Genomic DNA, 22,681 nt, shown 5'->3' with positions numbered 1-22,681 from the left:
ACCAAGTCTCTAACCTTTGCCTTGCTCCTCAAGGCTTGGGATACATCTTGTACCTCAAGTGCATACAGGTTCTTAGCTAGCACACCAATTTGTTTCATCTATCCCACCGTCACAAAAGTTTTTGAAAAAACGATGATTTTAAATCAGTGATATCTCCTTTATCCGAACTCCGATTTAGCTGATTGTTTTTTTGAATTTGGGTATTTTTTCGCAAGGAATCTAGATCTGCTCTTTGTTTTCTAAATTTTTTCACAAAAAATTTCAGATCTGCTCTGGAAACTCGCGGCCCAAAACAAAATCCGGCTCCGATACCATGTAAAAAATTTCTACAAATCTAGCTCTAATACCATGTAGAAAATTTCTACAAATCTAGCTCTGATACCATGTAGATTTTTCTACATATCTAGCTCTGATACCATGTAGAAAAATCCTATAGATTCACAAGCTCATGCAATTTACTAAAGCACAGAACAAGTATCTACTTCTACTATCAACCAGCGGAAGCCAATAGATCGATGAAAACAATAATAGCAAGAGGAAGACAAATCAATAGCACATAACACAATAAGTATCCGGGGAAAGTCACAGCTCAAAACCCCACTATCTGTTTTGCATATATAAGAAATCCAAGATGATAATACAATGCTTATTTTCTCAAGAACAATCTCAGCACTCAGTAAAATCAATCTCCAACTCACAAGCAAACTCTTGGCCAACACTTAGCCAATTCCCCTGCTCTCCAAGACCCTATTTTCTTGTGCCCTTGGTCAAATAATTCGAATGAATACAATATGCTCTGCTCAACCTTGAGCTTAACCTGCACAAGTATTTCCTATCATCCACCTGATGACTTCCTTTGACCAATACTTAGCCAAATTTCCAAGCCTCCAAGATTCTAATTCTTTGCACAATTCCTAAGAGAATTAGCCCGTATTTAAAGGGAAATTCCTCATCCATAACTGCGCAATCCAAAATTAGGTCCTTCTCTAATTGCATGCATGATATTTACAACTCGGTAAATCATACAACTAATAGTACATTGTCCTTGCACTTTAGTCTCAACTGGGTCTTTATCTGAATCGACATGCATGAGTTTTTGATGAGTGAATCTTCAATTAACTGGAGTGACACTTGTGGATGCACTAGTGCACCGACTGTTAATCCTCTATTAGTTCCACAAACAGTTAGAACTAATTTAACTGAACATAACTCAGTAAACTGAGTTATCTAATTACAAATCAGAAATAAACTCACTCTGGACCCCTAAAACTTTGAGAGAACATATACATAACTTCTAAAATACTACTCGAAATCCCTAAGTTAATTAAGTCAACTTAACTTAGTTAACTATTACAAGTTGCTATGAGAAAAGAATTACAATTTTAATTCACAATTTAATTCAAGGACAAATTAAATTGGAATTTCTGGATTCTATTTTAACAGTTCTTGTTGCTATTTTCAAAAAAAAAAATCTTTTGTATAATTGCTTAATGATATTGGATGATGCTATGTGGAATTAAATGCAAACTTATCATTGGAAGTAGTTATCTATTGAAGAAAATTATTCTAGCTTATTTTCACTAGAAATATCAAGAGTTTTCTTGTTAATTTTAGGCCACAATGGTATGTTCTATGCCTTAGAGCAATTTTACTTCAATTTCTTTACTAGCCCAATATCAATATCCAGTTTAGCAATCACATCAACATGACAGTAAAATGCAGATAGAACATGAACATAAATAGTAGAAGATATGCCAAGAGAAGAGGACACAAAATGTGGCACCAGCCAGGGACAAACCCCAATGTACCCTTGATCAATTCTTCTTATAGTCTTCAATAGTTCAGCAAAGAGAGATAGCACAATTTACAAATTCTGACAATTTATAACAGCAGCAAAAGAGCCCTAACCAGAAAAGTCAATGTTGGTCAACAGGGTAGATTTGACCCTCAACAATTCGGTCAACTTCAATCAACTTCGGCCTCCAAACAGCAAGATGAAACAGCCCTCAAATCAGCTGAATTTTGCCCAGTCAAAGCCTGGTCAAACAGTCAACGTGCAGTCAACCCTAGCCACAGTCAACGCTGGTCAAACAGTCAACGGATTGCCTCTATTTCTGTGCTCAGAAATGCGGCTTGCCCAAACAGAAATTCCTCACTCAAAACCGCAGTCAAAGATGGCCAACGCCTGGTCAACACAGCCCAAAACAACCTTCTGCAAATTCGGTCAAACCTGGTCAACGCTGAAACAGAAAATTTGCCTCCATTTCCTTCGCACGTGTGGAGAGAGAGATTGCCCAAAAATCTGTACCCAATCAATGAGGAGAGAGAGAGAGATGTGTGAAGATGAGTGTGCCCAAATGATGATGAGGTATCATGAATTTATAGGCTAACGTTAAGGATGAATAGACGTGACTGTTGGGCTTTGAGGCCTACATAAGTTTCATGGCCGACCTTGACAATTTGTCCATAATCAAAATAAATTCATAACTTTATTTGTACATGTCACAATCGGATGATTTCTAGATCAATCCTACAACTCTCAGGGAGAGGAATCCAAGAAAAATATCAGTTGTCATAAATAAGATGACCCATGTGGAGTTTGGCCCTAGTTGCCAATTTTAACACTCCCTCCCAACTAGGGAGAACTCCACCTGCTAGTCTATCTGCCAATCTGTACTATCTCTGCCATCAATGCACTACTCTGCTCTACTAAACTATTAAGAAGAAATGATCGAAAATGTATCATAACATTCTCTACTTACCCGAAGTCAATCCCAATCAAAAGAGAGTGTTTGATACCACTCTTACTGACCCGAAGTTGGTTCCAATCAAAAGTGAGTGTCTCATACCACTCTTACTGACCCGAAGTCAATCCCAAACAAAAGAGAGTGTCTCATACCACTCTTACTGATCTAAAGTCAGTTCCCATTGATCCCAAATCAATATCAGTCATCCTAGCATAGGGAGTACCATAATACACGATGCATCCATCGGTAGTACTATGGTCCCTATCCTCATTTCCCCACTCATTGGCCAGATGAGAGGTACTTCTCATGAGTTCCAAACTGCATGGGTAGGATGTCTCAGCAAGAGAATGATGAACCACTCGTCCTTCCTACATGTCGCCAAGGGGTATCACAAGGGAAGGCTAAACCACTCATCCTGTACACAGCAAACCCCTAGGAGAAGGCTGAACCACTCACCCTATCGTTTCTCGCCGCTCCAAGAAGTACCCCAAGTGTTAGGGTCCCACCCTAACCCCCTTATTTATGTAATGGGATCACGTCATAGTCAAGAGTCAATAAAGCCCATATTAATAATTGTAAGTGGTTAATCCGCAGTTAATGACGGAACCACAGTTAGTTGCAAATGGGCCGTAGTATTAGATAGATGGTATTAATAAAAACCACTGTATTGGTCCGTGGTATTGCATGTATGAGTCATATATAAAGGATAGAGACTCCCTGCGAGGAGCATCGTGTCTTATTTTGTAATCAAGCTCTGCTCTATCGGAGGTTGCCCCCTCGAAGAGGCAAGTGAACATTACTCTCTGAATAATAAAATCATTGTTGTTTTGTGTTCTGGGTATCTTCTCTTCGCATATTCTGTATTTGGGTATCGTTTTGCAAGTTAAGAGCATAACAAGTGGTATCAGAGCACTTTCCAGGGCCGGTGGAATCTCCATTTCTTAGCAAAAAAAATTGTTTTTTGGCTAGAGACGTGTTCTGGCATCTTTAAACCACGGGATCTGTCGTTAAGCGCATAAACCTGCGGATTTGGGGAGGCATGCACGCAGGAAATACAAGAGGTGGTCACGTCTGTTGGACTCCCTTGTAACCCATGTGGGTACCCCTTCGAGTAGTAGCGCATTAGACAGAACCGCGCACGGACTGTCTTCCACGTACCCTCTGGGTATATCGAAAGCCCCCTAGGCTCCCTTGAAACCTCGCCATAGATAAACCGTCGGCCGTCTTGCGGCTACAGTACACCGAGAACAGCACTCGGAGAGATTACTCGCCCGTACGATAGGGTAGTCAGGTTGTACGGCTAAGGGTACGGTCGATCCTCCTTAGTTAGAGCCCTGAAACATTGGGCCGAGTACTACTGCCAGACCCTTATGTATATTGCGATCTGTAGCACCTGACACTCCTCAAGACCATAGTTCCCTTTTTTATCGGGGGATCACACATCATCTCTTCCAGATCCGCTTGTGCAAAGGGGTGCAGCAGCAGCAGACATCAGTCCCGCAGTCTCGAGTTCGCAGATCAGCCATTCCGATCTATTAGATCCATCAGATCCGCAGAAGCAGTCTATTCCGCCGCCCAGAGCTATCAGATCCGCCATTCAGATCTCTCAGATCCACCAGATCGGAGTCGTTGTGAAGGGTTCCTATACCGGGGTATAATTTTCGCAGGACTTTTGGCCGCATTGACATTTTGAGGATTTGGCGACTACAGTATTGATAAGGAAGGAGTAAAACTCCGTTCGGAGCGCTTATTGGTGATCTAGCCCATCAGAATCAGGACGACGAGCTGAGCACGGTGGTACCATTCACTTCTTAGTGGAAATTTTTTTTTAGGCGGTCCCAATTTTCAAAAAATCAGGTTGGTGTATGGTAGAAACTAGAGCTCAAGCGATGGCCAATGAAAGGATGGACAAACTTGAAGAATCAGTGCAAACCCTCCACATTCAACTTAGCGGACTATGTAGCATGGTCGAGAAAATAATCCCGAAGGGCAAGGAGCAAGCCCACGAGGAGGAGTATAATGGCAATGGACACAATGAGGGTGAGTCTAGCCACTCTCCTCACGTCTGGCACACCCACCAACAACCCAGTCAGCGACCTCCCAAGTTGGATATGCATAAATTTGACGGTTCTCACCCGTCGGCATGGATAGCACAAATGGAGCAGTATTTCAAACTGAATCACATCTTAGATGATGAGACTCAGCTTATGTTGGGGAGCATGTACTTGGACAATGAAAGGTGGCAATGGTGGGAATGGCATCAACGTTGCACTGGACCTTTTAGGACTTGGACCAAATTCACCAAAGCTCTTCAAGACCGCTTTGACCAGGAATCATCTTTTTTGGGTCGTCTTACTAAGCTCCGACAGACTGGTACAGTGGATGAATATATTACAGCTTTTGAAGCCTTAGCCTTCCGCACTTGGGGTCTCTCAGATGTGTTCTACACGGAATGTTTTATCAGCGGTCTTAAAGAAGCCATCAAAGCTCAAGTCCTACTGCACCACCCTCCCACATGGACGGAGGCTTGCAAGGTAGCTCGTAACGTGGAACGTGCATTAGCAGCCCAATACAGTCGCCCAAATTTCTCTGCTAAAGGTCGCCCCCCACAGGTTCACAACACAACTCAAACACTTAAGGTCCAAAAGGTGTCCCCTGCGGAAATGGCCAACAGAAGAAAGCAAGGACTATGTTACTACTGTGATGAAAAATACTCCCCAGGTCATAAATGCAAGGAGCCCAAATTTTTTCAAATTGATGCCACTGACTACAGCTCAACAGAGGAAAATCCACCACTTGAGGAAAATGAGCCGCTAGAAGAAGACAACCAAAAGGACAATGTCTCTGACGAACCAATTATTTCGTTGCATGCTTTGGCAGGAATTTCTTCCCCTCAAACTCTCAAAATCATAGGTTTTATTAAACATCGCCCAGTAGTAGTCTTGATTGATAGTGGAAGTACACATAATTTCATCCATCAAAAAGTCGCAGAAGCAGTGCATTGTTTTGTACGAGCAGTTTCTAACTTCCAAGTTCAAATTGCGGATGGAGGCACAATGAAATGTGAAGACCGGTGTGATAATGTCAAACTTCAAATGGGGGATTATCAGTTGAAAACCCACATGTTTGCCATACACATGGGGGGTTGCGACATTGTCCTCGGCGCTGAATGGCTCCACACTCTTGGGCCAATCACAATGGATTTCCAGGAGTTATATATGAGTTTTAAGCAAAACAACTACACACATACCCTCCGTGGACTCCAGGCGGGAGCCCCCTCTATCATCAGCTCGCATAGGATGGAAAAATTGTTAAAAAAGGGCAATCATGGAGTTGTAGCTCAATTTAATGCCATCCAGGCAGTCGAAACCAAGCCTCTGCCAATTCATCCTGAGATGCAACAGATTTTAAATAACCATCTGCCGGTCTTTGACAAGCCTCATGAGCTTCCACCCTCGCGAGGGGAACATGATCATAGCATCACTTTGGTTCCAGGGGCCCAACCCCCAAATGTGCGCCCATACAGATATTCGTTCACCCAAAAGAATGAAATAGAAAAAATCATCAAGGAACTTTTGGAAGCAGGTGTCATTCGTCCCAGCATTAGTCCTTATTCATCCCCAGTGGTCATGGTGCTCAAGAAAGATGGGGAGTGGCGGATGTGTCCCAACTTTAGGGCCCTCAATAAGTTGAAAGTCAAAGATAAATTTCCCATCCCGGTGGTTGATGATTTGCTAGATGAACTCAATGGGGCTCAATTCTTCACCAAGCTGGATCTTCGCTCAGGCTACCACCAAATTCGCATGAAGGAAGTCGACATTCCCAAGACTGCTTTCAGAACTCATGAAGGCCATTATGAATTCCTGGTCATGCCATTTGGTCTTTGTAATGCCCCCTCTACTTTTCAGAGCCTTATGAACCACATTCTCAAACCATATCTCAGGAAATTTGTCCTTGTCTTCTTCGATGACATCCTCATCTATAGTTGCACTTGGGCCGCACATCTTCAGCATGTAGATCTACTCTTGCAACTGCTCCGCAAGCATAAATTATTTGTCAAGAGGTCCAAGTGTTCGTTTGGCATGGCAGAAGTAGAGTATTTGGGCCACATTGTGGGGCGTGATGGTGTCAAGGTGGACCCCAAAAAGATCCAGGCAATGCAGGAATGGCCTCAACCTAAGACCTTGAAGAGCTTGAGAGGATTTTTGAGTCTCACAGGCTATTATCGTAAATTTGTCCGCAACTATGGTCGCATAGCGAAGCCCCTCACCCAACTCCTAAAGAAAAATTCATTCTTCTGGAATGAGGAAGCACAACAGGCCTTTACAGCTCTAAAAAATGCCATGTGTTCCACTCCAGTCTTAGCACTACCTGACTTCACCAAATCTTTTGTCATTGAATGTGATGCTTCGGGTACAGGTATTGGGGCGAAATGCAGGAAGGGCGACCGTTGGCCTTCACAAGCCAACAACTAAGTGGGAGGAATCTGGGCCAATCTACCTACGAGAAGGAAATGATGGCCATCTTACATGCAGTCGAGACCTGGCGACCTTACTTATTGGGGCGACGTTTCCAAATCCGCACAGATCATCACAGTCTTAAATATTTTTTGGAGCAACGCCTATCCTCCCCACAACAAAATAAATGGCTCGCCAAAATGCTGGGATATGATTATGAGATCATTTACAAGAAAGGGAAAGACAATAGTGTAGCAGATGCATTATCTCGCCAATTTGAGGAGGAAAGTACTCTGCTAGCAATTTCCCTCCCCATTCCAGAATGGATTGAAGAGGCTCGCAGGGAATGGTTTTCACACCCCGGGCTCTCCCAACTCATTTCTCAATCGCAGGTAGATCCAAATTCCACCAAGGGCTACTCGTGGCAGGATGATATTCTTCGCTACAAGGACCGAGTCGTAATATCACCAACATCCACCCTCAAAAGTCGCATTTTGGCAGAATTGCACTCATCTCCCATTGCAGGACATTCGGGCTTTCAGAAGACGTATGCTCGCACCAGAAGATCATTTTTTTGGACAGGCATGAAAAAGGACATCCTTACTTTCGTAGCAGAATGCGATGTCTGTCAACGCCACAAAGGGGAAACCGTCAACACACCAGGCACATTACAACCATTGCCCATTCCGGCATCAATTTGGACGGAGGTTTCTATGGATTTCATTACAGGTCTTCCAAAGTCAGGGAACAAGTCAGTCATCATGGTGGTTGTGGACCGACTGTCGAAGTATGCTCATTTCTGCGCCCTACCCCACCCGTTTACACCAACTTTGGTCGCTCAATCTTTCATGGATCAGATCTTCAAATTGCATGGCATGCCCACTTCTATTGTGTCCGACCGCGACCCGATCTTCACCAGTAATTTTTGGCAGGAACTCTTCAGGATACAAGGCACTCAACTAAAACTCAGTACTTCCTATCATCCGCAAACAAATGGTCAAACTGAAGCCGTCAACAAATGTCTAGAAACCTACCTTAGGTGTTTCACTTCAGAAAAGCAACACCTTTGGGTACAGTGGTTACCTCTGGCTGAATGGTGGTATAACACCAACTATCATGCCACCACCAAAATGACTCCCTATGAAGCAGTATATGGTCAACTTCCGCCTTCACCTACTTCGTATCTCAAGGGGTGCTCAAAAGAACAAGCAGTGGATCAACTCCTACAACACCGCGCAACCATGCTCGCCCATCTTCGAGAGAATCTTCATCAAGCTCAGAATCGCATGAAGCAACAAGTAGACCAGCCTATCGTTTCTCGCCGCTCCAAGAAGTACCCCAAGCCCCCCGGAGCTCCCAGAGCTCAATGTCCATCTCATACAAGACCCTCATAAGGTCTCTCCACGACTCCAAGTCGTTCTCGAAGGCCAAGAATTTGACCTTCCCTAGGGGCTTTGTCAGAATATCGGCGACCTGCTCATCAATCCTACTGTGATGGAGCCTTATTGCTCCTCGTTGTACCATATCCTAAATAAAGTGGTACCTGATATCTATATGCTTTGAGCAATCATGACACACGGGATTCTCTGATAATCAGATCCCATTTTGGCTGTCGCAGAGAATCATCGTGGTATCCAGCACATGTCCAGGCAGCTCACTGAAGAGCTTCCTCAACTAGATAGCTTCAAAGGAGGCCATACTAGCAGCTATGTATTCAGCCTCAGCGGTGCTCAAGGAAACCGATTTCTGCTTCCTGCTCATCCAGGGTAATGAAGCAGAACCTAAAGAAAAACAGCGTCCAAAAGTGCTCTTGTGATCCACCACACTGCCAACCCAATCAACATCAGAATAACCATGCAGCCTCACATTTCCGACAGTGTATCTCAATCCATGAGTGATTGTGCCCCGAAGATATCTCAGAAGATTCTTGGTGGCAATCCAATGTATATGATGAGGCTCAACCATGTATTGGCTCAATGTGTTAACTGCAAAACATATGTCCAGATGGGAGTTCACCAAGAACATTAGTGCTCCTATGAGTTGATGATACTCAGAAGCATTTCCCAATTCAAGTCCAACAGCACTACCACATAACTTCTTAAAGTTAAGTTCCATCGGAGTAGTCACAAGCTTGCAATCCACCATCCCAAATCATTCCAATATCTTCACAACATATTTTCCTTGAGAGAGAAAAATTTCACCTACCTTTTGCCAGACCTCCAACCCTAGGCAATAGTGCATCGGTTCTAAGTCCTTCATCTCAAATTCAGAAGCCAACTCCCTCTTACATTTGTGAATGAGAGGGTCTGCACCTGTCAGAAAGAGGTCGTCCACATAAAGTACCAGAATGAGAGGTTTATCATTTTCAACCTTAAAGTAAAGGTTCGGATCGAATTCACTTCTAGTGAATCCCAGCTTCATCAGATAGCTATTGATCCTCTCATACCAAGCCCGGGATGCTTGCTTCAACCCATAGAGAGCTTTCTTCAACCTACATACATGAGATTCTTGATCATGAACCTCAAACCCCTCGGGTTGTTCCACATAGACTTCCTATTTGATTGAACCATGCAAGAAGGTGGTCTTGACATCCATTTAATGTAGGTTATATCCTTGCGAGGCAGCAAGGGCTATGATCAAGCAAATGGTGGTGTATCGGGCAACAGGTGCAAATATCTCATCGTAATCCACACCTTCCTTTTGAGAGAATCCTCGAGCAACAAAGCAAGCTTTGAACTTTTCTGCACTTCCATCAGCTCCATGCTTGATTTTGTAGAGCCACTTAGAAGTGACAACCGATTTGTCCTGGACATTGTTCTTCATAATTGACTCATATTCTTCATTCATAGCATCCTTCCATACTTGTTGCTTCACGGCTTCTTCGAATGATGAAGGCTCATTTTGAATGATAGTGCTCATGGAGGTCAAATATCCTTGATACCTGTTCGACTTCTTACTTTCACGAAAAGTCCCCCTTGGTGCAGTGTGTCTCTTGGAATCTTAGAGAGTCTCCCTAAGCCATGAGGGTCTCCTCTTGGAGGAGGAAGGCTCATGAGGAGGAGGACCCATAGGATCCATAGGTTCATCGACATCAAGCATTGTTTCGTCCTCCTTTTCACCTTGATTTATTGTGTCAGCTTCTTTGTCCTTCCTTATGATAGGAAGGTTGTTGATCTTCCTGAGGGCCATATCTTCGTCGAAGGTGACATTATGACTTATCTCAACTTCTTTTTGACCAACCACATAAATTCTATATCCCTTAGAATTTTCACTATAGCCTACAACGAGTCCTTTCTTCCCAGATGCACCTAATTTGCTTCTTTTCTCTTTCGGTACATGAAAATATACGAGGCTTCCAAAAATTCTAAAATTAGAGACATCGGGTTTCTTACCAGTGAACATTTCTTTGGGAGCCTTGGAGTCCAATGCTTGATGAGGGCATCGATTTTGAACACACGGCAGTATTTGCAGCTTCAGCCCATAGAAACTTCGGAAGGCCTTGATCATGAAGCATGGCACGAACAGCTTCTACAATAGAGCGATTCTTCCTTTTAGCCACACCATTCTGCTCGGGAGTGTATGGCGTTGTTTTCTCCTTCTTAATGCCAGCTTCTCTGCAATAATCTTGGAATTCATTGGATTCGTACTAAGTCCCATTATCAGTGCTTAATATCTTGATTTTCTTCTCGAATTGGTTTTCGATCAAGGCTTTGAAGTGTCGGAACCACGTGAACACTTCATCCTTCTTCCTCAAGAAGTAGATCCGGGTCTTGCGAGAATAATCATCCACAAAGGTGAGATAATATAAGTGTCCTCCCAAGGAGTTTACGAGCATCATACCAGATATGTCGGAGTGGATCAATTGCAATATGTCTTTGGTCTTGCTATTACTTGAGGGGAATGGTCCCCTTGTAAGTTTTCCTTTGGCACATCCTGGACATACACCTTCATGCTCTACTTTGAACTCGGGCATACCTATCACCATCTGTCTCACATCGTGTAGGGCCTTATAATGAAGATGGGCGAACCTCCAGTGCCATAGCTCAGATTGTAGAGATGTGTCGCAAGACATGGCTCCCAATGGACTTCCTCCAACTTGATACAAAGTGTCAACCCTGAACCCAAGAGTAAAAGCATCTTCAAAATTTCTTTTCCACACACGTGCCTTTCCATCGATAAAAGCCACCTTGAATCCTTTATCTTCCACTGCTGAAATGGACACCAAGTTCTTCTTGAGAACGGGTACATATAGTACTTCTTGCAAATGAATAGAATTACCTTGATTCAATTGAAGGGTAGCATTCCCTACTCCCTTCACGGGATAGGTGGCATCGTTTCCAAGGATGATCTCCAAGTTTGTCTCCTTTTCTATTAGATTAGAGAGGGCTTCCTTGTATCTGGTGAAGTGCCTTGAGGCACCACTATCAATCAGCCAATTTTCCAAAGTGTCTAGAGGAGAGGCAGTGGAGAGGGCCGATATAAGATAGTATTCTTTTTGCTTATTGTTAACAACATTGGATTCTTCATACTTAGAGTTCCTTGATTTCTTGGAGGATCGGCCATTTCCATGATGTCTCGCATTCTTTTTTCCTTTGCCATTGGACCTGCCATTCCTTTGACCGTTGTTGTTGAAGTTGCCCCTGGAGTTGTTATGATAGTCATCATCTCGAGATGTATCCCCTTCTATTAGGACACTCCCTTGGATAGTGGCCAAACTTATTGCAAACAAAGCATCTTGCCTTCCTTCCATTTTTGAATCCAAGTCTTCCTTGACTTTGCTTCTTTGAACTTGCATTGTTCTTCCTCTTGGCATGAGCGGAGAATGCAGTCGGGTTGCTTCTATTAGAAAGCATTTCTTGCTCCACCATTCTTGTTTCTTCTTGAATGCATCTCGACATCAATTCTTCAAACCCTAAAATTCGATCATTGTTGATTATAGTGGTTCTAAATACATACCACTCAGGTGGAAGTCCTCCAAGGGTGGTGAGAGTAAGTTCCCTGTCAGAAATGACTTCTCCAATCAAGAGTAGATCATTCTTGATCACAATAATCCTTAAGAAATAGGATTGAATGTCCTCGTCCTTGCCCTTCTTAATATCCTTCAACTTATTCTTAAGAAATAGAATTTGATTAGCATTACTAACCTTGAACATGCCGACCAACCTGTCGTAGATCCCCTTGGAGGTCTTTAATTCGGAGAGATATACCACCAGATGCTTGTCAATAGAATCCCTGATAATCTTCTTTGCTTTGACTTCATCCCTATTGTATTTGGTCTTTGCAGCAACCGGTGTGTTTGAAGGAGGTTCAGGGATTTTACCCTGCACATAATCCATCACTTCTTTTTCTTCCAAGGTCAAATCAAGAGACATCTTCCATCCATGATAGTCAGATTTATCATGGAGCTTGTCTTCAGCCAGGAAGTAGGATGAGGAACCCATTGAACCTTTTATCCTTGTCCAACTATCTTTGGTGATTTCTCTTTCACTCTTGGTTGGGCTTTGTCTTCACCTCAGCTCTAATCCCATGTTAATTTTAGCAAACAATGGTATGTTCTATGCTTTAGAGCAATTTTACTTCAATTTCTTTATTAGCCCAATATCAATATCCAATTTAGCAATCACATCAACATGATAGTAAAAAGCAGATAGGACATAAATATAAACAGTAGAAGACAAGCCAAGACAAGATGTGGCACCAACCAGGGACAAACATCAATGTGGGGAAACCCTTGATCAATTCTTCTTATAGTCTTCAATAGTTCAGCAAAGAGAGATAGTACAATTTACAAATTCTGACAATTTATAACAGCAGCAAAAGAGCCCTAACCAAAAAAGTCAACGTTGGCCAACAGGGCAGATTTGACCCTCAACAATTCGATCAACTTTAGTCAACTTCGGCCTCCAAACAGCAAGATGAAACAGCCCTCAAATTAGCCGAATTCTGCCCAGTCAAAGTCTAGTCAAACAATCAACCTGCAGTCGGCCCTAGCCACAATCAACGCTGGTCAAACAGTCAATGGATTGCCTCGATTTCTATGCCCAAAAATGCGACCTGACCAAACAAAAATTCCTCACTCAAAACCGCAATCAAAGATGCTCAACGCATGGTTAACGCAGTCCAAAACAACCTTCTGCAAATTCAGTCAAACCTGGTCAACGTTGAAACAGAAAATTTGCCTTCCTTTCCTTCGCACATGTGGAGAGAGAAACTGCCCAGAAATATGTACCCAATCAATGAGGAGAGAGAGAGAGATGTGTGAAGATGAGAGTGTCCAAATAAGGATGAGGTATCATGAATTTATAGGCTAACATTGAGGATGAATAGACGTGACTATTGGGCTTCTGAGCCTACATAAGTTTGTTGGCCGACCTTGACAATTTGTCCAAAATCAAAATAAATTCATAACTTTATTTGTACATGTCAGAATCGGATGATCTCTAAATCAATCCTACACCCCTTGGAGAGAGGAATCCAAGAAAAATATCAGTTGTCATAAATAACATGACCCATGTGGAGTTTGGCCCTAGTCCCAATTTTAACATTTCTCCTTTATTTTGCCTAGTGCTTCTGAGCTTCTCTCTTAGGATCATTTTCTTATTCATATTTTTATCCTGGAAAATTTTGTTGATGGCATCCCACATCTTCTCGGCTATATTTTGTTCCGCTAAATGTGGAACTATGTGGTCCTTGACCCCATCTAGAATAATGCGCTTGGCCTTGGCATCATCTTTCTGGTAGTCATGCAACAGGATAGGATTTGTTGGCACAATATGTGTCGTAGCAAACTCCATCAGTCCTTGCTCTACTAAAATAAGAACGCACTGGATTCTCCAGACACCAAAGTTAGATGCACCATCAAACCTATCATGATCCTTCAACCTTGTTGAAGCCATTACTAAAGCCTCAAGAGAAAATAATAATATATCTTCTACCAGCTAAAAAAGGTACCTGGAAAACCTCACGGTCTCCCTCTGCAAGTGATCTCGCACTTCCTCTGTGAACTCGGATTGCCCACTAGAATTGCGCACTGGCCCTCCCAAAAACTCAATCTGGCAACTGGCAAATGAAACTATCTCCGGGAAATCACTCTAACGAATTTCTCTGCCTCCAACAACTAGAGAAACCCACTTGAACTTTCTCTTCCTGTGTTCTGCGTAGATCCTCCTCGACCCTCAAATTCGATCTGATACCATTTGAAAAATCTATTGCAGTTAATCAAGTTATTATTCTCCTATCTTTAAATAGATTAGTTATCCCAACAAATTATTTACTGCAAATAACGAATAAAACACAACTGCAAATTTCACCAATTAAATAAACTATGGAAACTCTAATAAAAAACCAATCACAAAATGGCCACAATATTTTTGGACAAAACGTCCCTAGAAAACCCTGAAGGGAAAGCTTGTTCTCTATATCTGAGGGTTTTCTTATTAATCTTCAGCAAATTCTGCCATTGATAGATATTACAATTGCTTGTCAAACCACGACAAAGCTCCAGAAAAACATGTATTCACCTCCACAACTCAATCTGACCACTGGAAGGCTCATGACCTCCCTCTGCAACCTGACACAACCTCTCCTACAATTCACACTGTCAATTCCTACAGTCCTCCTTCCCTACAATCGAACTGATTTCCCGCAACTCGCTCTGCAACTGGAAATCTCGATCTACTAAACTGGCAACTTGTACGGCCTGTCCTGGCAATCTCGACCTCTCTTGTCTACATAATAACTATGGGAGAATTCCCCTGGATCTCGGAAACTGGAAGAATACTGATGAAAGAAAATTCCAGAAATATTTACTGCTTCAACTACCGCTGAAACCCTCACTGGTGTCAAACCCCACGCTATCACTGCGCCCTCTTCACTGCAATGAATTGATCTCCAAGACTGCCCATCAATTTCCTTTATAATCTCTTGTTGAGAAATCAACGACCAAGATCTAGATCTGAAATGATCTAATCGATGGCTAAGATCACTTAGAAACTTTACTAGAAGTCTCTAGAGGAAAATCGATCATGTCTCAATTATTACTAATTAATTAATCTATTTCCCTAAGTTAAAACTTAGGAAAATAATTAAAATTTGATTAATTAATTTAATTAAGACATTTTCACTTTATAAAATAAACTGGGCTTGGAGATATTTTCCACTCTTGTGTTCCTAGCCTCGCTGACACCATCCGAGGCTAGAACACTTGTCTGAGCTACATCAACCAACACATCTGACCACCCTCTAATGCAACAATTAGAGTGCCATTAAGCTCGTCAAAGATTCAATTGAGCATTGGCGCAACAAACACAATGAGCTACAAATGCACTTCATCAAAAAGCTCATTGATTATTGAGTTATTGAAATGCTCTTTTTCCCTATAAATGATCAACTTGCGGACATTTTCACAAAGTCTCTTACAAAAGCAAATTTTTCTAAACTTCAATCTATGTTAGGAGTTTAGGAAGTTATCATTAAGGGGGGATAGGAAGACATTTTCACAAAGTCTCTTACAAAAGCAAATTTTTCTAAACTTCAATCTATGTTAGGAGTTTAGGAAGTTATCATTAAGGGGGGATAGGAACTAATGCATCCTTCCTTCTCCTATTGTGTCTCCTTGTAAATCATTCAATCCTATCCCAAGTTGTTCATAAGGGGGGATGTTAGAATATTTAGACATTTAGGGGTTAGTTAAGCTCTACTTGGTCTAATGTGTCTATCAAGTAAAAGTGTGTTTCTTTAGGTTGCATTAGTTGCAATTTAGTCTAACAGTCACAATATGTTCTAGACATAGAGTGATCTGACGGCTCATTCTCCTCAATACTAATGGCTATTAATCCATGGCCTAACACCCGATTGGTCCATGATCTATATTTAAAGAGCATAGAGGGTCATGGATAATGAGTAAATTGTGTTAACTCTTTTATATATATTTTTTTCTTTTCAATAATAAAATTTTCTCAAGTGGCCAAATTGGCTAGGGTCGCGGATTGTTTACCTCTTAGAGGGTTTTAACCACGTAAAAAAAATGGCATTATGATCTTTGATCTGGTTGTGTGTGGTTAGTAAAGGTATTCTTCCTATACGAAATACATCGTTTCCCTGAACAAGAGAGGGTTATGATGGCGATCTGTCATGTCCCTTCTCAAACACATTTGTAACAGGGTGCCACTACACAATTTTGCACAATTTTGAATAAGGAAGAGAACCCATAATTTTCAACTTAGGGACTTAGGAGGCAATTCGACTTTACTTGGTTGCTAGTGGAATGTGGGGGGCACCCACATGGGAGTTCAAATTGGCCCATTTGAATAGCTTGGAGGGAAAGGCGAATAAGTGGATGGAGGGGCCCACATGAGGCTAGGGAGGCCCAAGGAGTTATAAGGAGGAAGCAGCTGTCATTTTGGATTCATTCTTACACCTTGCAATCAAAATTACTTCACTGTTCGCTCTGTTGTTTGGCTAAATCAATCGCCTGTTTAGCCACGAATCTCTCAAGCGAGAGATTCAACCTCTACTTCGGGGGATCATCCGTGGCCACCCTAGAGAGGCAGTTCCATAAGTATTTCAGGAGTTCCAGGAGTGTGTTACAACACTACCATTCAGCCACAACAGGGAGTGTGTATTTCTGGCTAGCTAGAGAATACGCAAGGGGAGTTTGGAGCTATCAATGATCAAGCATTTGCCAGGAGAGTTAGAGGATTGGGAGAGCAGCAAAGGGCCAACCTTTCTTGTGAGTTTGGAGCCAGCAGAGCTAGCATCCCAGCAGTCTGATTTACAGTTACTTGGGCCTGCGCAGAGAGCCATCACTAGGCTCACGTGGGAGTTGGAGGAAGGAATTGTAAAGCTGGAGTTGGCCGGAAGAAATAGGAGATCACTTGAAGGACCATTTGAAAAGGATTTCTGGAGTTGGGAGAGCAGAGATTGACAGGATCAGTCACAGCAACAAAATTTGAAATTGAAAGAGGGCCAAGCTGTGAAGGGTCAATTTTTGAAGGTTTGAACCAAGGGAAACCCTTTCTTGGTTTTTCTGGGTTTTGGGCAAAGATCACACTCCTAAATTTATAGAATTTTGTGTGCAGATATAAGGGGTCAAACAGGGGTCCCAACTCTGCCAATAGCTAGAGGAGCTAAGGGGAATTTGGGCCAAAATTCCGAAGTCAACATTTGGCCAATTCCTTCGTGGGTTTTTATGGGTTTAGGCCAAGGAGCAAGGAGCTGAAATCTCATAATTTTCTGAGCACGGTAAGCAGTGATTCCAACCCATCAAAGGCAACAAACAAAGGAGTTTTTTGGGGCAGTGCATTTTAGTTTGGTGCAGCAGTTGTAGCAACCTTCAGTTCAGCATTTTCTCACCTGGGTTTGTCAAGCTTGTCCATTGAGACAAGCCCAAGGGCACCATTCTATTTTACTATTATATTTTCTCATGAAGAAGTAATAAAATGGCTCAGCAGTTCTCTATTTCCGGTGTTTCCATGGGTGCTTAATGTATATTTCGTTTTTCTGATTGTTGGATTGTTTGCATGCTTTGTGTATCACTTACATTCCTGTTTAGGAACATTACATGATCAATGCTCTAGAAGGTAAAAGCAATGTCAAGCCAAGCCTGACTACAGCAACCATCCATTGAAGTTTATTAAATCTCTTTTACTTTCACATTTATAAAAATAAAAAACACAAAAAATAATTTCCTAACTTGGGTTAAATTTTATCTTTAGATAGCTAGTAGATCCCTTGGTTCTATACCCAAGGGTATTTTTCCCTCTAGTTTTCTGCACTTAAATTACATATGTCATGAGGGTATTTCAAGAAGTTTTGCAGATCTGCAGTTTATTACAGCCATTCTTCTACAGATCCAACAAAAAATATTTATACAAAGAGCTCAATCAAGTATTTATCATTAGAAACCCTTTGTTTTATTCTGGACTCAATTCTATAGTTTATTGTCTACTTTTTGGAGTAAAAATAGACATATTCCAGCTGTGATAAAGTAGATTGTCTTGCTCAAATAAATTTTTGGTTTTTGGCCCTGGAGGGACTCAACCCCAATTCACTGCAGGTACTTTCCAAACTGCTAGAAACTTCATTATATTTGCAAACCTGAAGTCCTAGGCCATTTTATTGCTACTAAATCACAGCCCAAGCTTCCCCACCAACATATCTGTTGATCTAGAGTGTTTCTACCCTTGTAGGTGGCCTTAAAGGGCATATTTGTTTGCTGGTTTTCTGAATTTTTGCCTATTTTGCAGGTCAGAAAAGTGCAGAACAGCAACATACTTGTCACTTCCAGCCACTTATCAACGGAATAATTCAAGCAAATCATCTACTAATTGGTAACGGTATTCATCGCTTTCTCCTTTGTTGTTATTTGAGTGAAACATTTAGAGACTTGAGTGAATTTGTGCTTGTTGGTCTACTATTTTTTTTTGCAGTTTAATTCATTTCCAGATTAGTAAATTAGATAATTAACTTCACCTTATACAACAATACTAGGCACTGGTCTACTTATCCTGGCCCCTGGGTGAAGTTTCTTGTGTATGTTAGGGAAATGTTTCGTAGCCTTAGTAAGTGTTAGGCTTAAAGAAGGGATTTGTACCGAGGTGACAATAGACACTTAAACTATATGGTACCACCTTAGCACCTTGAAAGGACTTTGTCAAAACCATTAAATTGAATGGTAAGAAGTCGAATTACAAATTTCTAATTGTGTGTGGCAGGCACGCTATGGGTTGTTCTCGAATGGGGCCATCTAAACGCGTCAACTGGTAACTTTACAGAATCTAGCAATCAAAATTTTCCATTTAATCATGAAATTCTGTCTTTCTGTATTTTTTTATATTGGAGATGGATTCCCCGCCCTCCATTACCTGAAAGGCACTTCAATAATGCAATTCCAGCAATACAATCCTACGATTCCAAGATTCAGGCAAAATCATAAAAAAAAATTGACCCGAGAAGGGGTTGTGTATTTGCTACACAATTGGTTTGCTCCGTGCTCCAATCATACAGGACAGTCAAGAATGATGTCAGAATGATGCAAACAAGTCCAGGTGTCCCTGATTTCTAAGACACGTATCATGTTCATTGTTCCCAACTCCATCCCCCAAAAACCTGGAATTCAGAAGTAGCTGGCAATATACTAACAATTTAAACTCTCAATCACTGCTCTGATAAAGTTTTTTAACTGTAATTAATCTCAAACATCAACAAACAGATTCTGTAATTCTTGGCTTCATTTACTCTGAGCAGTTTTGTCTTGAATCCTATATTTTATAATTCTTGCCTTCATTTACTCTGAGCAGTAATGTCTTGAATCCTTCGAATAAAATTTATTAATGTATATCCAACAAAATCTTTTTATTGTGCCAAAATTGTATTTATCCGTGAAACCAAACGAACATTCCTTAAATTCTTCGAATAAAATTCATTTATGCATATCCAACACGATTCTTTCTTATAGTGCCAAAGTTGGGTTTATAAGCAAAGCCAAACGAACGCCATATGCAAAACATTTGGGCCGTGATCTCTGCAAATCTCAGGCTGCAGAAGCTATGTGAATACCATCAAATCAAAAAAACCCGCGGAAATAAGTAAAATCACCTGTTCGAGAACTTCTGGGGGTTCATTGTAGATTAAAGGAACAACCCTGGCACCACCCGATTCTACGAATTTGACATAAGAAGACGCGATGTATGAGGCATTAGGTGCCGTGCTGAGCTTTCCACGAGCTCCATCACCTGGGTGAGTCACAATTCCTATTAATGGTCTATAGTACTCTGAATTTAATGTCTTTTCGGCTTTGGCATCTTCTGAAGGCAGACGGAGACGCAGGGACTGTTCTGCATTTAAGACATGTATAAAAAGACTAAGACACACAAGTAGTACAGTCATGGCCATGGCCATCGCTTCTCGGCTTCTGCCAACAGCCAGTTCCCTCTGTTCGTTGATTTTGGATAATGGATTCGTGCCTCCTATCCTGTGGCGTTTGCATGCAGGGTTTGCTTTAATTTAGTAAATTCTATGTCGTACTTATAAAAAAACTGAATTCTATGTTGTCAGTGCCGGCGGGGGTCTAGCAAGTTAATTTAACTAATAATTTTTTCTATGTTATCAGTTGTAGCAAGTTTTGGCGTTAAGTCGACGAGGGGTTCCGTGTCAGCGACAATTTGTGATTTCGAGGCAGAAATAGGAAAATACACCGCACTGAGAAGGCAGGAATGGTGGACATTTTATGTGTTTATTTAGAATACGGAAATGTTTTAAGTAGTGTTTTTATTTTTATGATATTTTTAAATAGAGTAATTGTTTTATGATTGATAATTATATTTATATGGAATCGTGTGTTTTATGGTGTAGTGTTGGAAAGATGGGGTCATGAATAAATAAACAACATTATATTAAATTTAGTTTTATTTTAAATTTCTTCAAATGTTTAGAGGTATTAAATTTTTAAGATGTAAAGTTTTTTTAATGTAAAATTTGAGGAAATGTTTGCATTTTAAAATAATTGATTTCTCTGAACACTTGGTAGATCAAAATTTCAGATGAATTTATATCATTTTTTTTAATAATATTATTTATATTCTATGGATGGGATGACAAACATAAGAAATGGAGGGACGAATGGATCCATCCTTGTCACCCCACCCAATTGAGGGGGGAGGCATGGTCATCCCACCCTCTAGTTGATTATCCCTCCAACCTCATGCACTGTCACGCCATGACATACATGACATCGCATTCATTGTTGTGAGTTGGAAATTGGAAAAAGTTTCCCACAAGAAAGACGGAGATGTCTAAGGCAAGTGGAAATAAGGCATCTAGTTGTGATTAGTTGCATCCTCCTACTTTGTACTCATTCCAACCTTGTAACTATTTTTCATTGTCAAATTGTTGTTTCCATAATCCACAAGGGGGCAAGACTAGGTCCTCCTGACCTGGCCTCCCTGACGAGCCCATCTTTAGGTTCTCTGCCATTATCTTAGGTGATTATTGGCCCTGCATGCACAGGGTAACAAAGACACTATCTTGGAGTTTTAAAGTTGAGTGGTGGTGTGTGCCTCAAGGAAGCTACACCTGCACCAACTATACTAGTGGAGACGAGTGGAGTCCATACTCCAACAGAGTTTTATCCCTCCAAAGCAGTTTTAAGCAAGTATTCTGGTTGTTCGCCCTCAATTGCACTACTTTATACATTCATTTTAAACATTGGTGTGTTGTCAAGGTTTGGTGGCCATAGTGTATGGTCTTGTATGTATAGTATGCTCTATGTGGTCTTGCATGTGTAGCTCGCATTTTGGATGTTGGTTCCTTATATGATATCCCTGCTTGGTATTTCACTAAGGGAATATCAAAATTTTGATCAATTTTAGCACTCACATTATCTCACTTAGGAAAAAGGGGGCCTAGGGGACCCATATGTGATTTTTGGCCTCAGAGGCACTCCAACTATAGGCTCAAGGAAACATTGTGGCTTTGGTGGAATGTGGGGGCCACCATAAAGGCATTTTCGACCCATAAGGAGAATATGCTTCATTGGCTCAAAGAAGGTGGGTGGAAGTCGATGTGGGCCCACATGGGCAGCCTTGAAGGCAATGCGATAAAAGAGGGAGGAGATCTCATTTTTTGTTATCATTCATCATTTTCGAATTTGCCTTTAACAAGAGCACGCTTGAGCAGTGAGCCAAGTCTGCAAGTGTTGTTCGGCACACCAGGTGTTTCCGAACAGAAATCCCAGCTCTTGTGTCAGTGGACTTCGTGTGCCAGCGCAAGGAGGGAGTTCTTCTTCAGCATAATCCCAGCAACAGGAGGTCAATTTGTGGCATTAGAGAGAGTCGTAGCAGCGCAGGGACTGTGAATCATTGATAGAGGCATTCCGGGGGTCAAGGGAGATAAGGGAGTTTGAGGTGGAGAATTGGTGGGAAGGCTTGGGAAGCCTTCTAACAGGTTTTGTACGGATTTTGGAGGCATTTTAGCAGCATATTATTCAAGGGGGCGAATTTCCCAACTAGAGAGCTAGCTAAGCTCAAGGGGGTCGAAATTGCGGGGTCAAGCTTTGGCCAAAGCCTTCATGGGTTATTTTGGGTTTCTTGAGTGTGAAAAATTCTAAATAGAATTCCTACTGCAGTGATTACTATTATTTCTTCTACTTATTACCTCATAAATAAGTTATCTACAGTATTCTTATGGCAAATACCAAAATATATTCCACTGCAACCTTCACAATTAAAACATTGCAGAAAGTAAACGTAGGGAAATACATTGGCACAAATAGAACCACAATGACAGTTCTTTTTGGACAATCATCCCCAGAAAAAACCAATGTGGGAAAATCGATGCAGCAGATGAGGGTTTTTATTATTCTTCAACAAATTCTCTTATATAAATTACAGCCAACAAAATAGGAATGAGAAATTTTACAAACAATTCTTCACCAAGTTTTATCCCGGATGAAGCACCTCTTCTTCCCCAAAAACCTTC

At 41.4% G+C, this 22,681-nt stretch overlaps 1 protein-coding gene across 1 annotated transcript in view; it reads right to left on the bottom strand.

The window, feature by feature from the left end:
* The window catches only part of LOC149250797 (gamma-glutamyl hydrolase 1-like), a 169,969-nt gene extending 149,679 nt beyond the window's left edge, over positions 1-20,290 (bottom strand). The window contains exon 1 of the mRNA XM_089459237.1: positions 19,802-20,290. Within this exon, the coding sequence (XP_089315363.1) occupies positions 19,802-20,104 (303 nt within the window). The 5' untranslated portion in view covers positions 20,105-20,290. The remainder of the gene's footprint in view (positions 1-19,801) is intronic.
* Positions 20,291-22,681: the final 2,391 nt, after the last annotated feature.

Source organism: Pinus tabuliformis, chromosome 7, assembly GCF_031772625.1.
Source record: "Pinus tabuliformis cultivar Carrire ecotype Pingquan chromosome 7, CPIR1, whole genome shotgun sequence".
Taxonomy (NCBI): domain Eukaryota; kingdom Viridiplantae; phylum Streptophyta; class Pinopsida; order Pinales; family Pinaceae; genus Pinus; species Pinus tabuliformis.
Note: the sequence above shows the minus strand (reverse complement) of the source record. Positions and strands in the feature narration are given on the sequence as shown.